The sequence below is a fragment of the Perca flavescens genome, chromosome 8 (genome assembly GCF_004354835.1).
Source record: "Perca flavescens isolate YP-PL-M2 chromosome 8, PFLA_1.0, whole genome shotgun sequence".
NCBI lineage: Eukaryota > Metazoa > Chordata > Actinopteri > Perciformes > Percidae > Perca > Perca flavescens.
In genome coordinates, this window is record NC_041338.1 from 21,966,257 (window position 1) to 21,989,348 (window position 23,092).

General features: G+C 40.0%; 1 protein-coding gene across 1 annotated transcript; it reads right to left on the bottom strand.

The window, feature by feature from the left end:
* Positions 1-1,033: 1,033 nt before the first annotated feature.
* On the bottom strand, positions 1,034-7,191 carry skor1b (SKI family transcriptional corepressor 1b). Its single transcript, XM_028586440.1, has 8 exons — positions 5,467-7,191; positions 5,015-5,105; positions 4,809-4,913; positions 4,732-4,755; positions 4,637-4,699; positions 4,130-4,204; positions 1,912-1,986; positions 1,034-1,131 (listed from the first exon to the last, which is right to left on the bottom strand). Exons 1-8 carry the CDS (start codon positions 7,189-7,191, stop codon positions 1,034-1,036), a joined length of 2,256 nt encoding a protein of 751 aa, XP_028442241.1.
* Positions 7,192-23,092: the final 15,901 nt, after the last annotated feature.

Consider the following 23,092-nt stretch of genomic DNA (forward strand, 5'->3'; position numbering starts at 1 on the left):
AAAACAAAATTCCTCAAACAATTAAAATGGTATTCTAGTGGTAGGCCGAGGCATTAAAAGGTTTAAGGGATGTCACATCAGGCTCTGGGAACTTGTGTTGGAATAGTTCCCACTATTTCTGACATTCTATAGTCTAAACAATCAATCAATTGATCAAATAGGCTACATAGCTATTGACAGTGAAGATAACCATTAGTTGCATTTTTTCGTAAGGTGCAACAGAGAGAGAAAAAAAGTGTTTTTTCATCTTTTTAATGCTAATCAAACAGACTAGTGACAGGTGAAAGTTGCGCATGAATTCAAAGGCAGATAACATTTACTGCTTATGGTAAAATTATTAGGCCAAGCCTATTAAACCATCGGAATGGAATTATGCATGATGGCAACACCAAGGGCAAGAATCCACATTTCTTTTAATAAAATGATTTATTCATTAGCGATGAAAACAAATATAGGCTACATGAACAAATATATAATAAGATAACAAATCTTAATATGTTGCTATACTTACAAGGTCGTGAATGTACTAATTTAGACTACTAACTTTGTTTTGTAAGTCCTCAGAAACAAATATTGTAGGCCTATTTCAATGCACAAGCTTTTTAAGGTAATTCCTATAATTTTTTTAAAGTGCATAGTATCCAAAATAAAGCCATTGGCCTGCAAATAAGAACACAGCAAAAGTAGTAGGCTAATTCACAATACTGAGAGGATGAGGAGCAATGAATTGGCTAGTCAAAGCTGATATTATTGACAATAAAAAAACGAAATAACAACCTACCTATTACTAGATACATACATTGTCATTGCACTTTGCCACAAATAATAAATATTATCAATGGTATCATTTCATTAAAACAAATTACATTGTATGCAAGATGGTTACATAAATGCTGAGGTTTAAGATCAAATTATTTTTTTTAAATATCCCAAGTAATTACAAGTTATAGTCTTCTTTCAACTTGACCCCGCTCGGATGTTTTCCACGATTTGACAGAAGCTCTAGATGTGTCCTTTGTTTATATAAACCGATTTAGGGTGGTAGCAGAGGAGGTTTGAAGGAGCATGATCCGCTGCAGTGGCGAGGAGTCAACATCTTACACGAGAAATGGTGTAAAGCGTCATGAGCGCCTATGAAGAAGGAAATAAAACAATCAATAGTGTACGTATGCGGCCATGTGAGGGTAAATCGGCCTTATTGAACATTATATTAAAGTACAACACACAGTAGACGTAGGCCTATTTGCACACGCATGTTTAGGTTGAACACAGTTACAAAAAAATAGGGTCAATTGATTAAAGGCATGCTCCAAAAATGCATTAATAGGCTATAGTCTGGATGTATGACAGTTAAGTGTCTGCCCATAAGCCTCTGGGTGCAAAAATGTAATACACATTATCCTGGCTGCTATTCCACCTGAGTTTACAACAATTACTTTTTTTTAATCAACTTCTGCTGCTCGCTAAAGCGTCTTGGAAAACGGATAGCCACAACATAAAGACACAAGATGCGCACTGAGCCCAGGTAATCAATTTAAATCTCGGAAAAAAATGTTAGGCCAATGTTTAGGCCTAGGCTATTTGTAATTTCCACAAGGTTATAAGTAGTCTATAGGCTATGTCTGTATGTGATTACTATGGGGATTTTAAAAAATTTATCACAAGGGAATTGTGAGAAAACTCAGGAAGTGTGTCCCACATAAGTGCAAGTGATTCGCGTGAATTTAACAGTGTAGCTTACTTGCTTGCGTATCATAACAGTAAATGAAAGCCTCCAGACAGCCCACGCAAATCACTGATATCCTGTACACAGAGCATTATAGGCTGTCATCAATCACGTCGGCAAACATGTCCTATCTGTGAATCCACGCTGCTGTAGGCTATCCGCTCCCTCTGCCTGATTTTTCTCACCTCTGACGATGTGAAGCTGCTGAACCATCTCCTCTCTGTAGGAAAGTTCCCTTTTCATTTGATCCTGAAAATTATCTGAGGAACGAATGGCGGACATGTATTTCAGTGATGAGGTGGGCCTTCACTTAAAAAAAAATAAAAAATAAAAACAACAATAAAAAAAACAAACACAACCATCAATAAAAACCTAATTTTACACACATATAATTCTAGGATTTAGCCAGATTGGACCCCTAAACTGCTGTATTAGGCCTATTCCGTTTGTTGTTCTGAAATTTGTCATAAATATTTTTGTGGACATAAAAAATAAACAAAAGGTTTATGAGGTTAGTTGGATGAAGTCTTCGCTATAAATTATTGGTTTTAGGAGATTGATAACATTAACACTTTAATGCAATCAAGTGGTCCATGCAGCCCGGACCTTCCCCAGCCTCTAGAGGGCGCTGTTCTCAAGATAAAGTGACAAACGTGCAGGGCTCCCATTGTAGCAAATATATGTCATGATGAAATACTTATTTATTATGTATGTGTTCTAGTGGAGATAAGAAATGTGCATTTAAAAAAATATTACACTTATATATTTCAGAAAATGTGGATTAAAAAGTGTAAAAGTGTAAAAAAGTGTAAATTTTACAACCAGTTTGCAAAAGTACTCTAATCCTCTTCAGTTTAAGCTACCTAAATTAAATCTAAAAATGTCCTTTGTAAGGACCTGTTTAGACATTTGTGTTGATGGCATTAACATGCTTTTGTCAGTATTTTAATTGTCTTGTTTGTACACTAAGATTAGACTTGATCATATAACAAGCCACCTTAATGGCAATAAAGACTGGGATAAAAATGTGGAAGAAATGTATAACGGATTTCCACCAAGAGTCCAATGCTACAGATTAACCAGTTGTGCTGTTTTGTCACTTTATGCTTTGTGTTCATCAAATTCCTAATAGCTAGATCCAAATACTACCAATGAATGCATAAAGACATTGTTTGTGTGTGTATTCAAGTCCACCACACAGCTCAAAATTAAGCTTTATAAGACACATCACTGGGAACTGACAACAAATTTGTTGGCAAGTGATGGAATAATAATATCTAGAACCTCAAAATACAACTTGAAAAGTATTAGGTGAATTTACGGAGAACCAAATTTACATTGATTTTATAGTAGTAAAGTAATAGTATTTTTTAGTTATAGTTAATTTCTAAGACATCCTTCTTACTTTGACACGTGATGTTGCACAAAGGTGAGACAGAATAAATATAATTTTAAACAATATGCAACAAGTCAAAGCCTATTTGAGATATGTTTTAAGATAAAATGATCAGTATCTTGTATATTGTAGTATAGTGTTTATTTATACCCAAAACAGGTGAAGACCTGAAGATCTGGATTATATGCGCTGGTCTAGACTATACGCATATAAATGGTTACATTACTAAGTAATGTAAAAAAAAAAAAAAAAAAAACTTTTTAATACCTTTGTACAACATGACAGAGTCCCCTGTCTATCCCTATTCTGTAGATCTGAGGTTTTGCACAATTAAATGAAATTTAAACTTGTTTGGTAATAGCCTACTCTTACCCACCCCCCTCATACAGGCTGTGTATATACATGCAGATGTTCTAATGTTGTATGCACATTTATTTTCCACATTTTTCATTGTGTTGCCATTCAAAATAATACAAATTCTGATAATTAAATTCTCCTCAGCTACATAAACTTGTTTCATATTAACCTTTTTATTTCTATATGTCCATATCTATTTAAAACAAGTTATTTGTGCACTGTATCAGTGATTCTGTAAATTACATTAAGCCCAAAAATGTTTGCACTTTCTTCCCCAGAGAGAACTATTTTCTAAGGTTGCATGGTGTTTTTGAACAGAAGGCTAAAATCTAAATCCTATCAAATCATTGTTAATGGTGGATTTGAAAGCATCTCTTCCCAGGGGGAGTGTGCCCCTGAACCACTTAGAATATGTGGAAGAACGATGCCCTTTAACAGATGTTTGCTCCGTAGAGAAGAGCACGCCACTGTTGAGGTGGATTTGGTCATGGCATGGCAAGGGTTTATATTTCTGCCTGAATCACAAACATGACAGAAGAGCAAAACTTAACATGCACCAGAAAGACTTTTTAAGTCTCTGTCTGTCAAATCACTGCTTGGTGATAAAAGCCAAAACCGTGGGAAAAGCACTGTTGCAGAATTTAGCTTACCTTTCAAGTTTTGAAACTCACGTTCCAGCTTTTTCCTCAGCTCAACTTGCTCTAACAGCTGCTTCTGTAGTTCCTCTAAAAAGCAGACACAAATAGAGGACGTTGGAGGTGGAAAGGTACAACAGGCTTTTGTATCATCTTCCTTCTAGGACAGTTTTCTATTTTTAATGACAGTGATGAGGACACCATCATCATGTACACTGACTATTCAGAGCAGGTCTTCCTGGGCCTGCAGTAAAAAAAAAAAAAAAAAAAAAAAAAAGAACTTCCCATTTCATGTGTTTTTAGGACAAATGCTAAAGAATCTGCCTCCAGGCAAAAACAGAAAAAAAATAAAATGAAAGGATTTGTCCGATTTTCTTTAAATTTAGTAAAAAAAAAAATAATGTTAATAATGATATAGTCTTAACACATAATAATAATAATAATAATGTTATTATTATTATTATTTTAGGAAGAGGTTGTTATCTGTTAATCATTTAATCTAACAGTAAGACATCGTCTTACCTTTTGCCAGACTTTCTATCATGGATCTTTGAGTTGGCAGAGCTCTGTCTGGTGCGTCCTCGCCTGAATACACAGAAAATAAATTATATTCCAAAAAAGTAGAGCCCTATCTTTTAAAACTTAGAGCTTATTAAAGGGAAAAATCCTATAAGCTGATCTCGGTGTAACTTACCCTCATCCGGCTCTCGCTGGCTCTCCTCGCTGCTTTGTTCATTAAAAGATTTCGTTTCGATCTCCTCCACTGTGGAAGACGGCTCTTCTTTACTTCCACTCTCATCTTAAGAGAAAATAAATTGATATAATTTTGAGCCCCTTTCCTTTCTTTTTTTGTTGTTTTACAGCGAAATGTTTTTACAAAAGCAGAAAAAAATGTCTAACCATTTGTTGTAACTCCAGTCTTGTAATTCGCAGGTCTGAACTGATACGGACTGCTCCTTTGTTGCAGCTCACCCCTCTCCGGTGTGTATACCTAAAGAAGACAGAATGACCACTTCTTTGAGCTCTTAAAATTACAAGAGGTTTGGAAAAAAAATTATAATTATTTAAAATAAAATCTAAAATTAATAATTAAAACTATACTCTAGGTTGAAGTGTATATATTTTTATTTAAAGAAGTGATTTCTGTTTTTTTTTTCTTCTAAATGTTGTGGACATGCTGTTTGTTGCTGCTGTTACACTGTTTAAACATAAAAGACATTTACCCACAATAACACAGATATGTATCTTTTAAATACACACAAGCCAAGGATAGAAACCAACTTGCAAAACACTTTGGAGAAATATTACATCTTGTATTTATCGCCAGTGTTTCTCAGTCATAAGTCACTCACTTCAGTAAAAGACGCAGCTATGTGGGTCTCTGATAACTGCTTGTTCTGCAGTTCTCTGTCAGAGGACTGGGACACGTGTAGGCTCCTTTTCTGGGAATCAACCAGACTGCTCTCCTGCAGGCTCTTGGAGTCTGAGTCGTTTGGTGAAACACTGTGAGCCAAGCCGGGAGGAGTCCGAGGACACACCGAGGACAGAGGCCGGGAGTCCTCCTCCTCCTCTGGCGTTTTATTTGTCTCCACATCCACGTCAGGCTCGCCCTCACTGTCCACGCAGGGGGACATGGACCGGTAGCTTGAGCTCTCACTTAAAAAATCAGGCGATAAATAGCCGGTGCGACACCCGTTGTAAGCGCCCCTGTTGCTGTACAGCTTGGCGATGCAGTCTGCGTCTTTAATAACGGGTCTGAACGCGGAGACGTAGCTGATTTTCCGGGACGCGAGGGTCATCCCCTCCAGTGGCCTCGCCTCGTCACCTGACTTGTCATCTTCATTACGCGTAGACTGAGTGCTGGAGCACCGGTCGTTTTCAACCATGCTGTCTTTTGACGTGTTGGTGCTCCGGTCGCTGTGCTCAGATATGTCCATGTCAGTCTGCCTAGGAGGACACAGCAGCTCTGGTGGGGGTTTGTGCTGAGTCTGGGGGTACGGAGGCATGGGCAGCGCGCCCGCCGCGGGCCAGAACATGGGGAAGGAGTGATAGGCGCTGTCCTTGGTCCCAGGCCACAGGACACCCGGGAGGCCTGCTTTGCTTTGCTCTCCCAGCATACTGTCGTCTTTCTTCTGGCACAGGCCGAAAGCTGGGAACCCGTACGGATGAGGGAAGAGCGGTGGTGGGATCTTTTGCAACATCCCAAAGCCTTTACTGGGCACGGGGATGACCGGGTAACTTCGTGTGCTCGTCATGCCACCCCGGTTGTCCTCGCAGCTGAGGATTTTTGCAGGTATCTCCGGTGAGTCTCGGGGACGGTTGTGTCCATGTGATTTCAAGTTAGAGCCGGAGTCTGACCCGCTGCCTGGCAGCGTCCTCTTTCGACTGCCCCCATTGAACATGGCCTTCACGTCTTCCCATGCGTGTAGTACATCTGTCTGGCTGCCTTTATCTGATAATTTAAGATGCCGCCTCCAAGAATTAAAATTAGCTGCATCTGGCTGCGTGTACTTGGACTCTGGCGTGCGATGCGAATGAAATATGAATTTATTTGGAGAAAAATACATGTTGCAATAGGAGCACTTGATGCACTTAGCCCTGGAGCTGTTGTATCTGGCCGGGATGAAGTTGCCTCGACTCCCCCAGGCACATTCGTGGGAAACATCAAAGGCAAAATTTTCTGGAAGTTTAGGCGGAGCATGAGCTCCTAGGAATGACTTGCAAAGTCTCTCGGCCTCGCGTTTAGTGATCATCCCGCAGCGCCTGGAGGAGATTGGCATTGCACCGGCTCTCCGCAGGATCTCCAGCTGGACAGGAGTGCACTGGACGCAGGTGATCCCCAACGCCACACGCCGATTGTGTATCTCGTTATAGCTGTAAGTCTTCAACAGCGTGTTAGATATCTGTGCAAGGCAAAGTCTCTCCTGGCCATCTATCACCAAAGACACGATCGGTATTCCGTACAGCACCGTCTCTCCGACCTGGTTGGGCTTCAGGTTTTTGGCGCTCGGGTAGGAAAGTTCTTGTTTGGAGCTTGGCGAAGAGCTGGAGTCTCGTCCCGCAGGTATGGAGTCCATCCTTGGAGGTCTGGAAGCTGCAGAGACGACGTTTGACATGAATATGTAATATTTTGTCAAAGTAATAACCGCCTCAATAACTCTTTAATTGAGCCTTTTAGTTCATTGTCCCATAGCCATAGGGCCTACTATAAAAACAGAGTGAGATCAGACCTACCTTTTAATAAAGTTGCATGGAGGCATTTATTTTTTAAAGGAACCCCTTATTAAGCAATATGTCTGTGACATCTTGATGAGCAAATTATCTATTCCTTGCACTTAAAACTCCAATGAAATTAATTGTATTTGCCTGCATAATAATAATAAAATAATAATTGCATGTTATAATTTAAACAAAATGAGCATAGAAACTGTTGTTATAGGCTATATGGACTGAAGTCATGACACAAACACAGAGTGCACTGTCGAAATCAGTTTCCCAAACTCACCTTTAATGTTCGCGCAGCTCCCCTTCGTCGTGAATGAGAAAGCTGTGATCAAGTGAAAGTCGGAGCGATGAGAAGTCTATAGTCTGTGTTGGAGGATGTGCTTTAGGAGTGGGACGCAGTTGTCCGTGCAGCACCGCCTCCCTCCTGCTCACCGTTCTTCTCTCTCTCTCTCTCTCTCTCTCTTTCTTTCTCTCTCTCTCTCTCTCTCTCTCTCTCCCGCTCTGCTATCGCTGTGTGCGGATGGTTTGTGTTGCGATAGCAGCAGCAGCAGTGTCCACATGGCAGGCAGATTGTAGTACAGCCCCCTCTACGACACACAGCAATCAAGTGACGGCAAAACTTATGGCCAGGCACTCCCACTCCCACAGACAGTCTGCATTAACTATGGATTCATGACCAATGAAGACGGTCTGGTTTGAGTGTTTGGTCTTATAGCAGCCTGCAAGTCTACACATATGGATAAAGTGTTGTCTATACAATTATCAAATCGAAAAACACGAACTAAATGTGCTGTTTAATACATTCTAAATAAGAAGAAAAGAAAACATCCACATTAATCTTTTATTAGGCTACTTTGTAGCTGTGTTGACCATAATGCATTTAATTAATTCTTTTAGACTTTCCTGCTGAATAAACTCCACAATGTGTCAATAACATATGCACGAAGGAGGCTGCAATGGGAGTTGGCATTACGCTAAAAACAGCAGGGACCCACCGACACATTGTTGTGTGCATGCAGTCAGGGCCCGCTGATGAATACGGCGTGCAGGCCTTCAACATGTGCGGGGTTCCCACGGATTCATCGTTTACAAGCTACACTTCGCCTACATGCGTTTTGACAATAACCAGCTGCTCTAAAGGTCACTTTCTGTGATCTGCGCTTTGTTTTTTTCTCAAAGCTGAAAGAAAAAAGATCAGACAGAGGAACAATGCGGGCAGCCTTACGCCATAAGCGACGGGCGTTTAACTTTTTAAAGTCAATACAGCTTCGGGTGAATTCTCATTTGGCAGCACGCGCAGCGCCAAGCACTGATGTAATATTGATGAAGGAAACAGGACACGTCCCTGTTGGTGCTTTTGACTTCAGACAGAGCTGGACAGCAATAATGACAATTTGTCCATAATTATTCACTAATTTCAAGAGAGGAAGATGTAGCCTTGTTCATTTTAATTACATAGGCTATATTTGGGGAGTAATTTCGAAAGAATAATATGCTAATAATATGCTAATAATAATAATAATAATAATAATAATAATAATAATAATATGGCTGGTCTATTAAAACAATAATTTAATCGTAAAACAGTTACCAAATGCTAATGAACAATATCACTGTTTTTATTACATTCTGAAATGTAATTTGTGTCTTCAGCTGGAGAAGAAAAAAATGAAAAAAATATAATTTTAGAATTGCTAATCTATTGGCCTTGGGGATTAAATACATTTTATAACTGAGAAACATGCAGTATAAATCTTATTTGAAAATGCATTTTGCTTGAAAGAAAAAGTCCATACAAGTGAACAGACGGTCGTCCAACTTGAGGCGTCTCTTCTATCTATCGATTATTGAACGGGTATGGTCTGTTAAACATCGACTGTCATCAACACAAACATCATAATTAAAAGTCATTGTTGCTATCTGATAAATTCGTAGCTCTATTGACCGTGTAAAAAAGTCCAGTTGGAATGAAATGACCCAAAATGCCAACTAAAGGGACTGCGAATAAACCCTTAAAATTACGATTATGAAATCCATATTTTCAAACTAAATGTAACATTCAGACTCATTCATTGTAGGAAGTGGTGTAATATGAGTGCCTATGCGAGGAAATGAGAAAAGTAACCCAAAAGTCAGTAAGGTCATTATCAGGCTCATGCTTATTCTACCTTTTTGTGCAAGAGAGAACAGCTCATTTAAAAGTGTGTCTGCATTAATCACAGTGCTGCATCAAAGTATGATAATCACCTGAATACTCTATTAAAATAAAAGTGCCAGCCCAGGGGAAATCTTACCTTACTCTTTAATTGTTTTGAGGCTTTGATAGGCTTTTTAATCTAAGATTAATTTATGCATTCTTAAATAACTCTACATATGATTAATAAGCTTGAAAATTAAAAGGAGACTGAAGCAATTATAACAAGTGGTTGGTCATCACCTCATTAGATGGTAAAGATGCAGTGTTTGTGTGTGTGTGTGTGTGTGTGTGTGTGTGTGTGTGTGTGTGTGTGTGTGTGTGTGTGTGTGTGTGTGTGTGTGTGTGTGTGTGTGTGTGTGTGTGTGTGTGTGGGTTTGCCTGTTTGGGTATCACAAAAATGAACAGTGGAAGTGTAAGAGCAGAGCAAAGTGAGACTGTTGGGAGAGCTGCTGGCTAATTATTCTGGATCTTTTTTAATATGCTGGTTGAGTCACAGTCATTTATTAGAAATTTGATATGATACATGACTTATTTTAACTGACTTATTGTCAGTTATAGCAGCATAGATCCTAATCAAGATCAACTCAGACTGTTCAAATCATTCACCGTGGACCACAGTGTTGATCCTGACTGGATTCTGAGCTGCAAAGACAACAAAAGAGAAAGATCAGCTGTTTGAGAGGCCACCGGAGAGACGCTGTGAAAACAGTGAGACTTGCTAAATGGTTGCTAATGTGTAAACAAGACATCACTCCTCTCTTGCTCTGATGTTTATTTGTCTCCTAAAAGCCCACCCCTGGGTCCTGACCCCCACATCCTCCACCGCTAAACGGAACATTTCTTCTCGCAGGAGGTGGTGTGCAATATATATGCGTGTGTGTGTGTGTGTGTGTGTGTGTGTGTGTGTGTGTGTGTGTGTGTGTGTGTGTGTGTGTGCGTGTGTGAGTGAGGGGGGGGGGGGAATCATCACTGCATCAAATGAGGCTGAGCGCAGGGACCCTTTTGTCACAGACAGGGACTCATCTGCCAATGGTGAGCTGTGAGGTCCTAGGGGAAGGCAGGAACAAAGGTGCTAAAAGGCTGTGTGACAATGAGGGTGCTCCGAGGAGAGCCTTCAAGTGTGGGACGCAGGCTGCACTGGACAAGCTGTGCCAATCACTCCGCAATTACTTTTTTGTGTCAATCCAGAGGCCTTGTGTGGGCATTCATGAAGAGACGCAAGGACACGAGCAGCCACTCTCTTACTCACTATCTTTGTTGCTTACATAGAGCTGACCCTAAGCTCATCATGGCATACATGTAAATCACCTGCTCTTCTGTGGATTTGATTGTGGAAAACCTGACAAGAAAACCTCTTGTCAGGTTTTCATTCAGACTCTTTTCACTGTGGGCTCCATACCCATCAGAGAAGAAGATGAAATTGATTCAAAGGTATATCTGTACACATATACAAGTAATTTGTGTAGTGAAATGCAACGTGGCATACTCCTAAAGTTTTCTGAAAAATAGAATTAGAGAAAAGAAATATAAAGGATCAAAATTCAAGATAAAATAAAACAAATTAAATTAATGAAAAAAGTAAAATGTACATGTCACAAGTGCAAATATGCAATGGGCAGGGGAATGCAAAGTATGTGGTGAAGATAAGGCTGAGGATATTTTTTTCTTCATTTCCCTGTGTTGAAAAAAACCCAACATAAAATTGTTGTAAAACTATTTAACCTTAATCTGAGATCTGGTATATTATGTGATGTTTACCACTAGGCCTATGAACTTTGCTTCACACTGCATTAGATCAGACACAATAAAAACTAATTTTGTCAAGTAGTGACAAAAAATCTCCCCACAAGGTCCACAGTGAAGACATTTTTATTAGTTTTTAATTTCATTTTGCTTGAAATTATTAATAAGGACATGTAACATGATATTATATTGACTTATCATTTAGCCATATCTACAAAAAACCACAAATACGACAGCACAGAGGCCTCGCTACTGCTAATTAAGTGACAACTCTTATCCTTAATTGCCACTACCTCACTATATTTATTTAAAGAGTTTAAGTTTTGTGTATCAACAATGTATGCTACAGTGTAATAAAGAAAGATGCAGGAATTTGTCTATCCAACCTCAAGCAGTTTCAATGGTGTAATGAGAAGTCAAGTGAGAATGGGAATTATCGTAATGATAACAAAGGTCTATGCACCATAGCCTGGGGCTATATTGTAGGGCATTACCATAAAGATGCGATGTGCTTGTAATGCAGGGTTTTTGTGAGGGAGCAGGCCAAAGAGATAATAACTATTAGTAGATGACAGTGCTTTGTGGGATTCCAGCTGTGGAGCCCAAATTTCCATACAGATAGAATGGCTCTGGGTGGATGATGTGCGTGTGGGGGAAGGGCTGGGTGAGTCAGTGGACACACACACACACACACACACACACACACAGAGCAAGTGGCAAATCTCAGTGTTGGACTCAGTCTTGGTGTCCCTAGTTACACTTTGGGGTGAGGTAAGAGCCTTCGGTTTGAACACTCTGCAGGTCTCTATGGAGGAACTGTCCAGAGTACTGAAACAGCAAGCTGTTGCTCTGCTGACAGCTTTCAAAGTCATGAAGTGCAAATAGCTGTGTGTGTGTCTATGTGTGTGAGAAAGAGAACAGAGGACCAGATATTTCCATCAAGATCACATGCAGGTGAGAGGGTGTGCAACATAGTTGTCATCACCAGGGATTGGGGGAAACCTTGTCTCACAAACAAGTAAAAGCTCTTGTCCAAAAAAAACCCCTGCCCTTTCAAGGTTACAAACTTTCAAAAGCGCACAAATCCCAGAAATACAAGGTGCACCAACATGTATGGGAGTAAAGATTAACTGTTTAAAGGAATAGCTCGACATTTCTTTCATCAGCTTTCTCACAGAGTTAGATGAGATGATTGATACCACTCTCAAGTCTATGTGCACTTTAAATATGAAGCTACAGTCAGCAGCCTAACGATATTTCCCTTTTGCTGTACAGTTTTATCAATGTTTCAAGAACATGTTTCTTCATTCATTCATCTTAGCTACAAGAAGACCAGCTAACAAGGCAACCACTAGTCTCGCATTGCCTGACTTTCCTCCACAGCACTGTAGAGGAGGTTCTGGCTAGTCCACACAGCATTCTGGGATGGGAGAAAAACATGCTGGTTTATTGGCATGTCTTTAAACCAGTCACAATCGTCTTGGGCTGCGCTAAGCACTGAGCAGAGCCATGGTGCTGCTGCAAAATAGCCTCTGGAAGGACTTGTTTTGGTGGAACGTGTACGTTCAAACGTTGTTTTAGTTGTGCAACAGAAAACTCAGATTGAAAAGATAGTCTAGCTAGTTGTCTGGATTTACCCTGCAGAACGATTTGATTGTCCCGTACAAAGACTAAAGTGTAAAAATGATACATTGTGGTTTTCACGAGGGGTCACAAGTCACACCAGGAAGTCACTGCCCTCGGCCAAGAATTAGTCCGCAAATAACCCCCCAAAGTGCTGCAGGTGGATTTTATTACCTTTGAACAGAGCTGGTCATGCTAAGCTAAGCGTATCCTGGCTCTAGCTGCATATCTAAAGGACGGGCGTGAAGGTGGTATCGGTCTTCTAAGTTAACTCTCAACAAGAAAGCAAATGTTTTCCAAAATGTCAAACTATTCATTTGAAGGGTCAAAACTGGAACTGGTTTTACATAGTAATTAATGAAACTGGTGTTCCCTCTATGTGAACTTGAACAGCAGTTTTTGAGAGTGTGTCATTATGACCCAGAAAGGACATGTAGATGAGAGGATTCAGGGCTGAGTGAGACAGAAAAAGTGTGAGATTAGAAGGTAACTGTGATGAATTATCTATGGGAGGAGGTTAAGTTAATAATAGCAGATGTGGTGGTGGAGAATTAAAGTCTCCTGTCTCCTGAGTTCCAGTCAATCCACTGGTGTAAATAAATCCACAAACATCTGTAAACAATGGTGCACATGTTTTCTATTAAACAAACACAGCTGTTTAAAACAGGGCCCTGGAGATCGAACAGGTAAGAGGGCCGGGATCCCGGGACTGAGCAGCTTTTTTGGTCGACTTCCAGTGCCAGACATGCTATGTGCGTTTATGTAAGGGCAAGGCTAACAGAGAAGAGACAAAGATAGTGAGAGCAGAGAGCATGAGGAAACCAATCACCCTGTAATTATCCCCCTGGTGTGTGAACTGCCCAACTCTCCGTCCTTGATAGATTCACCTGACCCAATAACACAACACATAGCCACAATGGACTGGAGGCGGGATAAAGACAACACCATAGATCAGCCAGGGATCAGCAATAAGACAAAGACCTAACATCTGGGAGCTGCGGTGAAATTAAAGAACCGAAAGATTGAACCAATCCTGTTACAGCTTTCCATTAATAGCCTGGAAGCTGCTTGAGAAACGGCACAAGTGAGGTAATGCGGGATTCAATTTCATTTGATATTAAAGAAACACCCCTTGGCATCTCTCTCCCACTCTTTCTCATACGCTCTCCCTCTGCTGCTCACACATCATTCTGTTACCTTAGAGTGATGTATTAAGCCATTTAAATTAACAATGAAATGACTTATTCTAATACGACCATCCTGAGGAGAGCCTGGGATGCTTGGTGTAGTGGGACATCAACACCACCTCTAAACCTCAGGCTGGGCAGCGATGCATGTCGCTCCTTCCAGATAGCCCAAACAATATGGCCAGCACTCCATCCAAAAGGGAGACATTCATATGGTCATTATGATGCGGAGAGGGTGAATAACACCACTGAGCTTGTCATTACTGGATCCCGAAAACTACATCTCCCAAAGACGAGTAAATACATGTCATTTCTGTGGTGGAATTGAGAGAAAAAGAATCAGTAAATACACCAAAGTCCTATAAAGAAAATGACTTTTTTTTGGAATTTGAGGCAGTGAAGCAGAAGCTGCAGTGTTTATGAACTTCAGCAGTAGCTTCTAAAATCTCATATTACTGCCTCTCATCTAGTCTATGTCTGATACAGACTTCTAAATCATTCATACTAATGCCTTGGTCAGCTGAATACAAATGAGGATACAGTGGGTGCCCCGTCTGTCCCTGAGGGGGTGTACGGAAATAGATCTGAGAAAAGCACAGTTTGATTGATGCTGCTACACCCTGAATAATGATCGGTTCAGAGGTCAAACTACTTCAGAGCCATGCATTATATCATTAATTACAGACATCAATAAACAATAGGACACTGTCCATATGTTTTAAGTGTGCTTATGCCTCCTCTCATCCCTACTGGATGATTTCACAATCAGTAACCGTAGTGATCTGAAAAGTCAAGAAGAAACAAAAGACACTCATCAGCAATTGATCGCATTCTCAGAGTATCACAGTAGAAAAATGTGGTGTAGTAATTACACGTGATGAGAGAAGCACATTTCGATCTCACAGTTACATATGCAATTAAAATATTATTCATTACCTCTTAAATAAAAGCCTGGTTCTGAAATCCCATTAAATTTGGGATAATTGTGTGTGTTTAATTATAAGCCGTGGCAGGAAGGAAGGAAGGAAGAAAGGAAGTTTCGGAGAAAGTAACAGAATGTGCTGTGACCTAGATAGCGGAGGAGACATTTTGTTTTAAAAGTGACCTTGCTGTGAAACCTCAGCTCAGAATAGCTCAAATAGTTTTCCATGGACTCTTGGTGCACAGACCTGTCACTTCAGGTTCTGGTTAAACAGAACTTTAAGAAGCAGTGAACGGGGCCATCAAAACCTCACATTTTTTCCAAATTAAAATCTTCTAGTCTTAGCTTCAAATTATAATCAGAATATGGTACTATAATACTGAGATATAGTAAGACTGTTAGAGTTACAGAGACAGTTTTGTTTTACAGTTTGATGTGCTGTCAAAATAAATTCTGCTGAATTGTGTATACTGGCAGAACTAAAACTACAGCTGCAGGCCTTTTTTCAGTGATGGAATGTAACTAAGTACATTTACTTAAGTACTGTACTTGACAGATGACTGAGATGCTTACTTGAGTACTTTTTAGTAACAAATTTTCACACTTTTTTCACGGTTTTTGTACGGATTAAACAAACTAGATATTACATGCTAATGAGTGAGCTCAAGAGGTGCTGGTCATTCTCTTGGTCACTTGTTTTTCTCATCTAACTATTTACTTCTCTAAAGCAAATAAGCATGTTCCCCTAAATGTCAAACTATTCCTTTAAGATTTTACATACAAAAATGCTTTTGCACTACTACTTGACTACTTACTAAACATGGAACAGTTAAAAAAACATTTTTTTCCAAGTCCAGACAAGAGGCTCGTGCTCATTACAGCGCAAGATGGTGTCCTCTGCAGAGCTATAATGTTAGCTAGCTCAGGTGAGCTAACAGTATCACTTAAACTAATCTCCACAAGCTAGCAATGTCGAACCAAGAGCTTCTGGTCCATGAGTATGCTTCCTTCTGCGCGGTGATATGGTAGACAGGTGTCGTTTGACAGAAAGAAAAAAGATGAAGTTAGTACATGATAACCAGGTTTGTGGATTAACTTGAGACACGATTTCTGAGATAAGACATTTAAAAGAAAAAAAAGTTGGTGCATTGAGCACCACATGAGCACCATAAACTCAAGAGAAGGCAGACATCTCTACGGCCAATATCTTCAACACTGGGCAACTCACATCAAAACAATCTAGATTGATAAATAGCACTACATAGGCAAGAGGAAAGATACGTATTCATGATTTTGGGATTTTAAGTAAAAATTGTTAGTGCAGGACTTTAACTTCATGGAGTATTTTTAAATTGTTGTACTTTTACTAAAGCAACAGATCTGAATACTTCCTCTAACACTATCTATCTATCTATCTATCTATCTATCTATCTATCTATCTAGATAGATAGATAGATAGATAGACTTGTGTCCACAGATTTGCTGCGGCCTGAGTATAAGTTCATGTGTAAGCTGTCTGCTGCCCCGGCCTAACATCCCCTGCTGGCTCCCTCAGAGCAGCTTGGCTCGGCCCGGTGGCTTCAACCTGCAGGCAGCCATAGGACAGCCCAAGCGGAGCTGTCTGCCACTCCTGTGCTTCATTAGGAAACAAAATATAAGGTTTCCACTCCATTAGGAATGACTTTAGGAGTGAAAGCACATAAGACGCCGACTCACCTCATCAACAATGCATTGCAATAACGGCTGAGGATGAATGAGAGTGAGCAGAGAGGGGAGAGAGAGAAAACAGCATTAGCCTGTACACAATGTCTTTACAGCAGAGTGGAAAGGAAAAAAAAATCATTAATGCAATAAAATGTGGTCAGATTAATCAAACGCCTCAAACTCTTATGAAAATATTACAGGGAGAGAATTTTCTATTACATCTAATGGTATCTAATCTAATACTGGCAGTTAAAGGCTTGGGCATCTATTTATTGTGAAACACAATTTAGGAAATTTAAAGGGAAGCAGTGAAGCATGCTTGCCACATAGCCGTCAGGAACATAGGCAGCGGAGATCTTTTATTTTCTTTCCTTCAACTCATAAAAGCTTACCATTAAAGACTGTAGGTCTCTCTGAGTTTGGGGAGGAATACACAGAGAGGAAAGGCAATATGTAATTAGTGTGTCATAATCAAAATGACCCACTCGGACATTTTATGATCAGCAAGACAAAATTACTGCACCGCTGGTGGCAATCTGTGGGCATGTGTTAACTCCATTAACATAATGAAAATACACAAGTGTTAATAGCCCGCCTCTTCATACCAACGAGGAGCTGTAGCACATGTTAATTTCACAGAGCATTTTCACTAACCTGCAGGTTGAGGTGAAACAGCGGGCTGAGAAAACATACAATCTTTTGTAAATGGCTTGGAAGAAGAAGAAAAAAGTCTCCTTGTCTCTTAAAACAATCTGTGAAAAGTATCATTCCCCTGCCGCACATCTCCAGTGAGAGACTCTATGGAAGATCTCATTTTCAATTAAAATCTCATTTGCTTGGAAGTTGAAATGAAATCATGTTGTGAATTAGCACATGAATTTACATACTGGGATAGCTGCCAGTGTGCACGGAGACTAATTTACCTTTAAGATTGATTAAAAAAATAAAAATCTGGGTGATGGCGTGAGAGCAATGATGCATAAGTGAGATCTGAGAAAACATCCAGCAGCAATGAAAAACTGGATTGTAAGATGTAACTAGTGAGGAAAACCAAATTCTATCTCTACTAATGCACAGTTGAGAAGCTTCTCTTAAGAGAGGAAAATAGTTTCTGCAAAGTTACAAATATACATTTTCTTTTAAAGAAAATCACTTATAAACTTTTGAAACCTTCACAAACATACATGAAAATGATTGTAGGTTTACCATGAATGGCAAGGAAGAGGCTGAAAATGGAAAGGACATATTAAAAGTGCTTATTCTTGATTATGAATTTAAAGACATTTATGCATGAGGGACAAAGAAACATCCAGTGTTTCTGTCATCATCTGTTGAGGAGAAAAGACAGTACTGACAAATGACTCCAGTCACTCCTTGGCACTGAAACTATCCATCCATGGAAGTGCTTGTCCCTGTTGTTTGTTAAGTTTTTAAGATACCCACCTGCATCTGGCTAGAGTTGATGGTCTAATACCCAGAATACACTCCTTCAATCAGCTATCCACCGGGCCTCGGATTGTCCACAGTAAATTACTTGCTCATTTCGCAAGGCCTTCTCTGACAAAGGGCTACAGCTGTTATTGATTCATTCTTTCAATTAAATAAAGCTTTGCTCTCTCCACTCCTTGTAAATACCTAGAGACCCCCTATCCAACACAATATCCATTCTTCTTACACTGCTAACATTATCAGTCTGCACGCAAAATTAATTCCCCCACTATTGCTGAAATAACTATAATTGCAAACTATGCAGAGAGAGAAATTGGAAATGCATTTCCAGGTGTATTCTCCATTTGTTCAAGTCAATAACATTTTTCATTAACATTTGTAATAAAAAAGAGCAAGTTCTGTCCCCTGCTCATTTCTTTTTTTAATTCAGAGATGAATTCACGGCACACTTTCCAAACTGCTATGTGCTACACTTTCTCATTTAATTTGGTTTAAGACATCCAAATGAGATTAATGTTGGCTATCAACTATAAAACATTTTAATTTACATATTTATCAGTTGAATGAGCCATGACTCACAATAGGTAAGATGTATTAACATGATAGCATGTTGATGCAACACTTTAATATAATAGAAAATCAATATGTGGATGAAAATGGATAGAAACTGTAAGAGTGTAATTCTTGTCACTTTAGATTTATATTCATTGAGTTATTTCTTTGACAGACTAAGTATTTGTAAGGATGCCTTGGCAATTCCAATTTCTACTTCAAAAGCAGCACGCTGTTATGTCAACAGCTATATTCTTTTGATGAAGAATGAAGAAAAGCAGGGAGACGGTCAGTGTGCAAGGACATTCAGGTGTCTCCACAGACAGGCCAAGAAAAAAAAAGAGAGGGAGAGGGAGAGAGAGAGAGAGAGAGAGAGAGAGAGAGAGAGAGAGAGAGAGAGAGACAGACCCCTGCCTGGCCCCTCGCCTTCATTGTTATCCCACTGACGATCCTGCAGGTGGGCAGAAATCAGTACAGCTTGGCCTCAGCTGTACTGAGGTCAGCTCTCTGCTCGTCTGTGCTGGAATTATGGGCTAGCCTTTTGCCCGCGGCCCGCAGATTTAGCTGTGACCCTGAACACGGCCTCCCCCAGAGGTTGACAAATTTTATCACCACATTTTCCCAACTTTGCTCAGAAAACCAACTCAACTCACCAACTCACAGCCAATGCAGCCCCATCAGTAGCTTCCCCTAACCTCATATCTCATCTCAGATATAATGGAAAAATCTGACCTCTGTGAGCAGGAATCTTTTAAGATTGGTGTAAAATAATGTGCTGGAATGGCGAGGGACAGTGAATGCTCACAGACTTTACTGCTTAAAATTAGTATAAAGACTAGAGAATTATCAGGTTGTAATGATCAAACTATTGCTTTTTAAAATTGTTTTATGGTCCCCATGGGGAAATTAGGTGTCCAATTAAACAATAGAACTTTTACACATTATCAACAATAATTTAAATAGTAGTGATAAATAATGTAAAATCAAATTACCAATGACACCAATTAAGAGATCTTTACCTTCCTCTTTGTTATAAACTTTATAGCAAGGTTTAGGAAAATAGTAAAATAAATTTAAAAGTGGTAAGAAGTTTTCTTATTTTCACAATTATATATCACTGTAACCTAAAACATACCTACATCTTAAATCTTGGTTCTAAAATGCTCAGAAGTCATTTATCTAAATAATATGTTTGCCGAACACATAATGTTATTTTTAAGGTAAAAAGGAAACTACAAATATCTCAGTTTTGGATGTAAATCTAGTCTGTAGAATAAAAATCATGACAAATGTCTTGGGAGTCTTAGCAGTGTTTGCACCCTTACTCTCTGCAAACCAGTTGAAAGCACATAGTCCTACCCGAAGACAAGGAAAAATGGAAAAAATGAGCTAACACAAGAGACATAATAAATCAGAAAGCTCTTTGCTAGCGGCTGCATGCACATTAGACCACATCTTCAAGATTTCCAGAGCAAACTGTAGAGCAAAACTCCATTACCTCCTGACACAGAATGCAAATGAATCACAACATGGGGTGGGATGGAATTAAAGACCCTTCTCTAATCAATGACAAGCCAGGATGAAACCCTCTCTTCCATGGCTCTGCCATAGGCAAACTTCAAGCCCCCTGAAAATACACACGCACACGCACACGCACGCACGCACGCACGCACGCACGCACGCACGCACGCACGCACGCACACACACACACACACACACACACACACACACACACACACACACACACACACACACACACACACACACACACACACACACACATAAAGACAGACTGACAGACACACATGCACACAAACACATTTGGCATCATCTCTTTGGCTATTTTCCAGCTTGACTTTTCCAAACTGGTAGTGAGGATGTAAGCCTTTTGCATGAAGGTCTTGTCTTAATCTGCCACCGCCTTTACATTTCAGAAATAGCATCCGATTTTGTCAGGTGGATGGTGCCTGACTCAGGCTGTGAGTTGAAGAGTTGCCTCTGTTCTGTTCTGCTCTGACAGATGCACAGGCCTGTGTAAATGACAGCCTGAGCCCGAGGATGTCTGCTGGCTGCCGCGCGGCCTGCTACAGCCTGCAGGTGAAGTGTCTGTGGCGCCATATGGAGCAGGGAAAATTAACAACGAGAGGAAATTCTCCAGAACAGCAGGAGGCCTTGCTAGTCTCTCCTCCAAACAAAATTTAAAGACGTAGAGAAACAAGAGAGGGGGAGTGGATAAAATTAATGGGGTTCAACATTTTAACACAACACCAACGGCAATGTTTGCACAGAAAAACAAGAATTCCCTTTACAGTTTAGTCACATTGCACTCCTGCATTATAAATCAGTGCCTGGCTTAAGTAGTTTGACCTGTTCTAAAAATGTACATTAACCCTGCTGCTGCTCCCTCCCAGGTTCTAGCCTGCTCTACAAGCCCGGCACCATGGCTGTTAGTGCAGGTGAGCTGTCTGCATCCCTGGTGGCTCCTTATGCTTGCTGCCATCATAGTGGAGGCGCCCCCCGTGGAGCCTCTCTTGGTTTGGGTCATTGATTACAAAGAGCCTCCTGGTTTTGTCTGACAGATGTGAATCCATGCTATTTAATTTGGAGAGTTACCCTCAAAGGGACCACCATTAGCTATCCAATCTGACCACAAATAGTGTTCCATTAAGCAAAGAGTTTGAGAAGCTCTAGCGGTGCGTCTCCTGACAGCATGGAGGAGCCTTGGCATATTACACTGAATGTTAAATGCTTGGTTGTTTAAACAAAAGGAAGATCTTACTTTAAAGAAAGTCTTTGTTTTAGAGATACATAAAGAGTCCCCTCAGCGGGATTCTTCAGGCATATTAGAGCTGAAACTGTCCTTGTTTAGTGTCTAAAGAGGGTGGGGTTGGTAGTTAAAATGTTAATAAGTGCAATTCAGTTTTAATTTAACAGTCTTCTGCATTCCTAATTACTCCACTAGCTGTGAATAAATGAGGAAGAGAGCTCATCTCTTGCCCTCTGCTTCCAACACAAAACACATTCTTACCATTTCCGATATGGAGCTAAAGAGGACTGTGAGGAAAGTGATCTCAACTCATCGTCTCTTCATGAACAAAGCAGCATGGCTCAGTTAGCGATTCTAGCTATTTATTTTCTCAGTAGGCATATGCCTTCATATCGTTGGGAGAGCTTTTACGGATTTTGTTGATAAAGTAAGAAGACGAAGTGTGAAAAGTGCGAGGAAGCAAAACAAACAAAATTCAAAGAAGAAGAGACAATAAAAGGAATCTGATGATCATAAAATGTTCTTTTTACAACATTCAACAATAGAAGCACGCATCCCTGTGCAGCCATGGAATAGAACTGTGCATAAATTACTTTATGTAATCATACAATGTAGATTAGCATGATAATGGTGGGTGTTAATAGATGCCAGGAAGCAGGGAGTGACAGCACTTTGAAATGAGACATGCTTGGGGCAGTGGGCTCACACACACTCATGCATACACACAGCATTGGGGAATAGCCAGTGAGGCTCTCGTGCCATTACGACAAATGTGAGTGACGGGGAAGAAAGCCACATCTAGCCAGCTGCCTGAAGGCTGCTAGTACTTCCACAAGTCTATAGGCTCCTGATCTCTTGGGGGGCTCTATTAATTGTGAGCAAAATGGTCCACCATTAGATCTAATGCTTTTAGAGACCAGAGGACATCTTAACAGCCACAAGGGCCAGATCCAAAAGCTTGCTGAAATAATGCCATCTTAGATTAGCCAACATTTTACCTGCAATGTTTTCCTTACCTTTTTTTTCCTTCTTCCAAGGACTGTATTAAACCTGGTCCTAGACCAAGTACATCTTCAGTGGATATTTACTTTGAATGTTGATTTAGTCTAGAGTTAGACTCAATAAAGTACATGTCATATAAAAGTAATAAAAGTGAAGAGGATATGATCAAAACACATCCTGTGTAGCTATCAGTTAGATTTAAGAGCAAATCAACTGGACCACAGGTCTAATCTCCCTTACTTGAAAGTCAAGACAAAGAGTAACCTGCATGATGACAAGGCTTTGAAGACAGCTCTGCAGTCACCCAAAAACCCTAATTTCTAATAACATTGTAGCCATTAGTTAATCAGACTAAATTTAGCTCCCTACAGAGACAAAAGAGGGGTAACAAGAAGAGACTGGGATAAACCTAAGAATAGGCCAAGGGCACTTATTTAAAAGCCCTCTTGAACACAGTTGGCACATTTAACAAAAATATAACAAGTCCCACTTCCTTTCATCCTTCAAAGCCCCAGCAGATCACAAAGCCCGGTGGGGTGCAAGGTGGAAACATAAGGACCTATAGATTTACAGACCACACGGGTGTGACCACTCCTGTAAATTAATC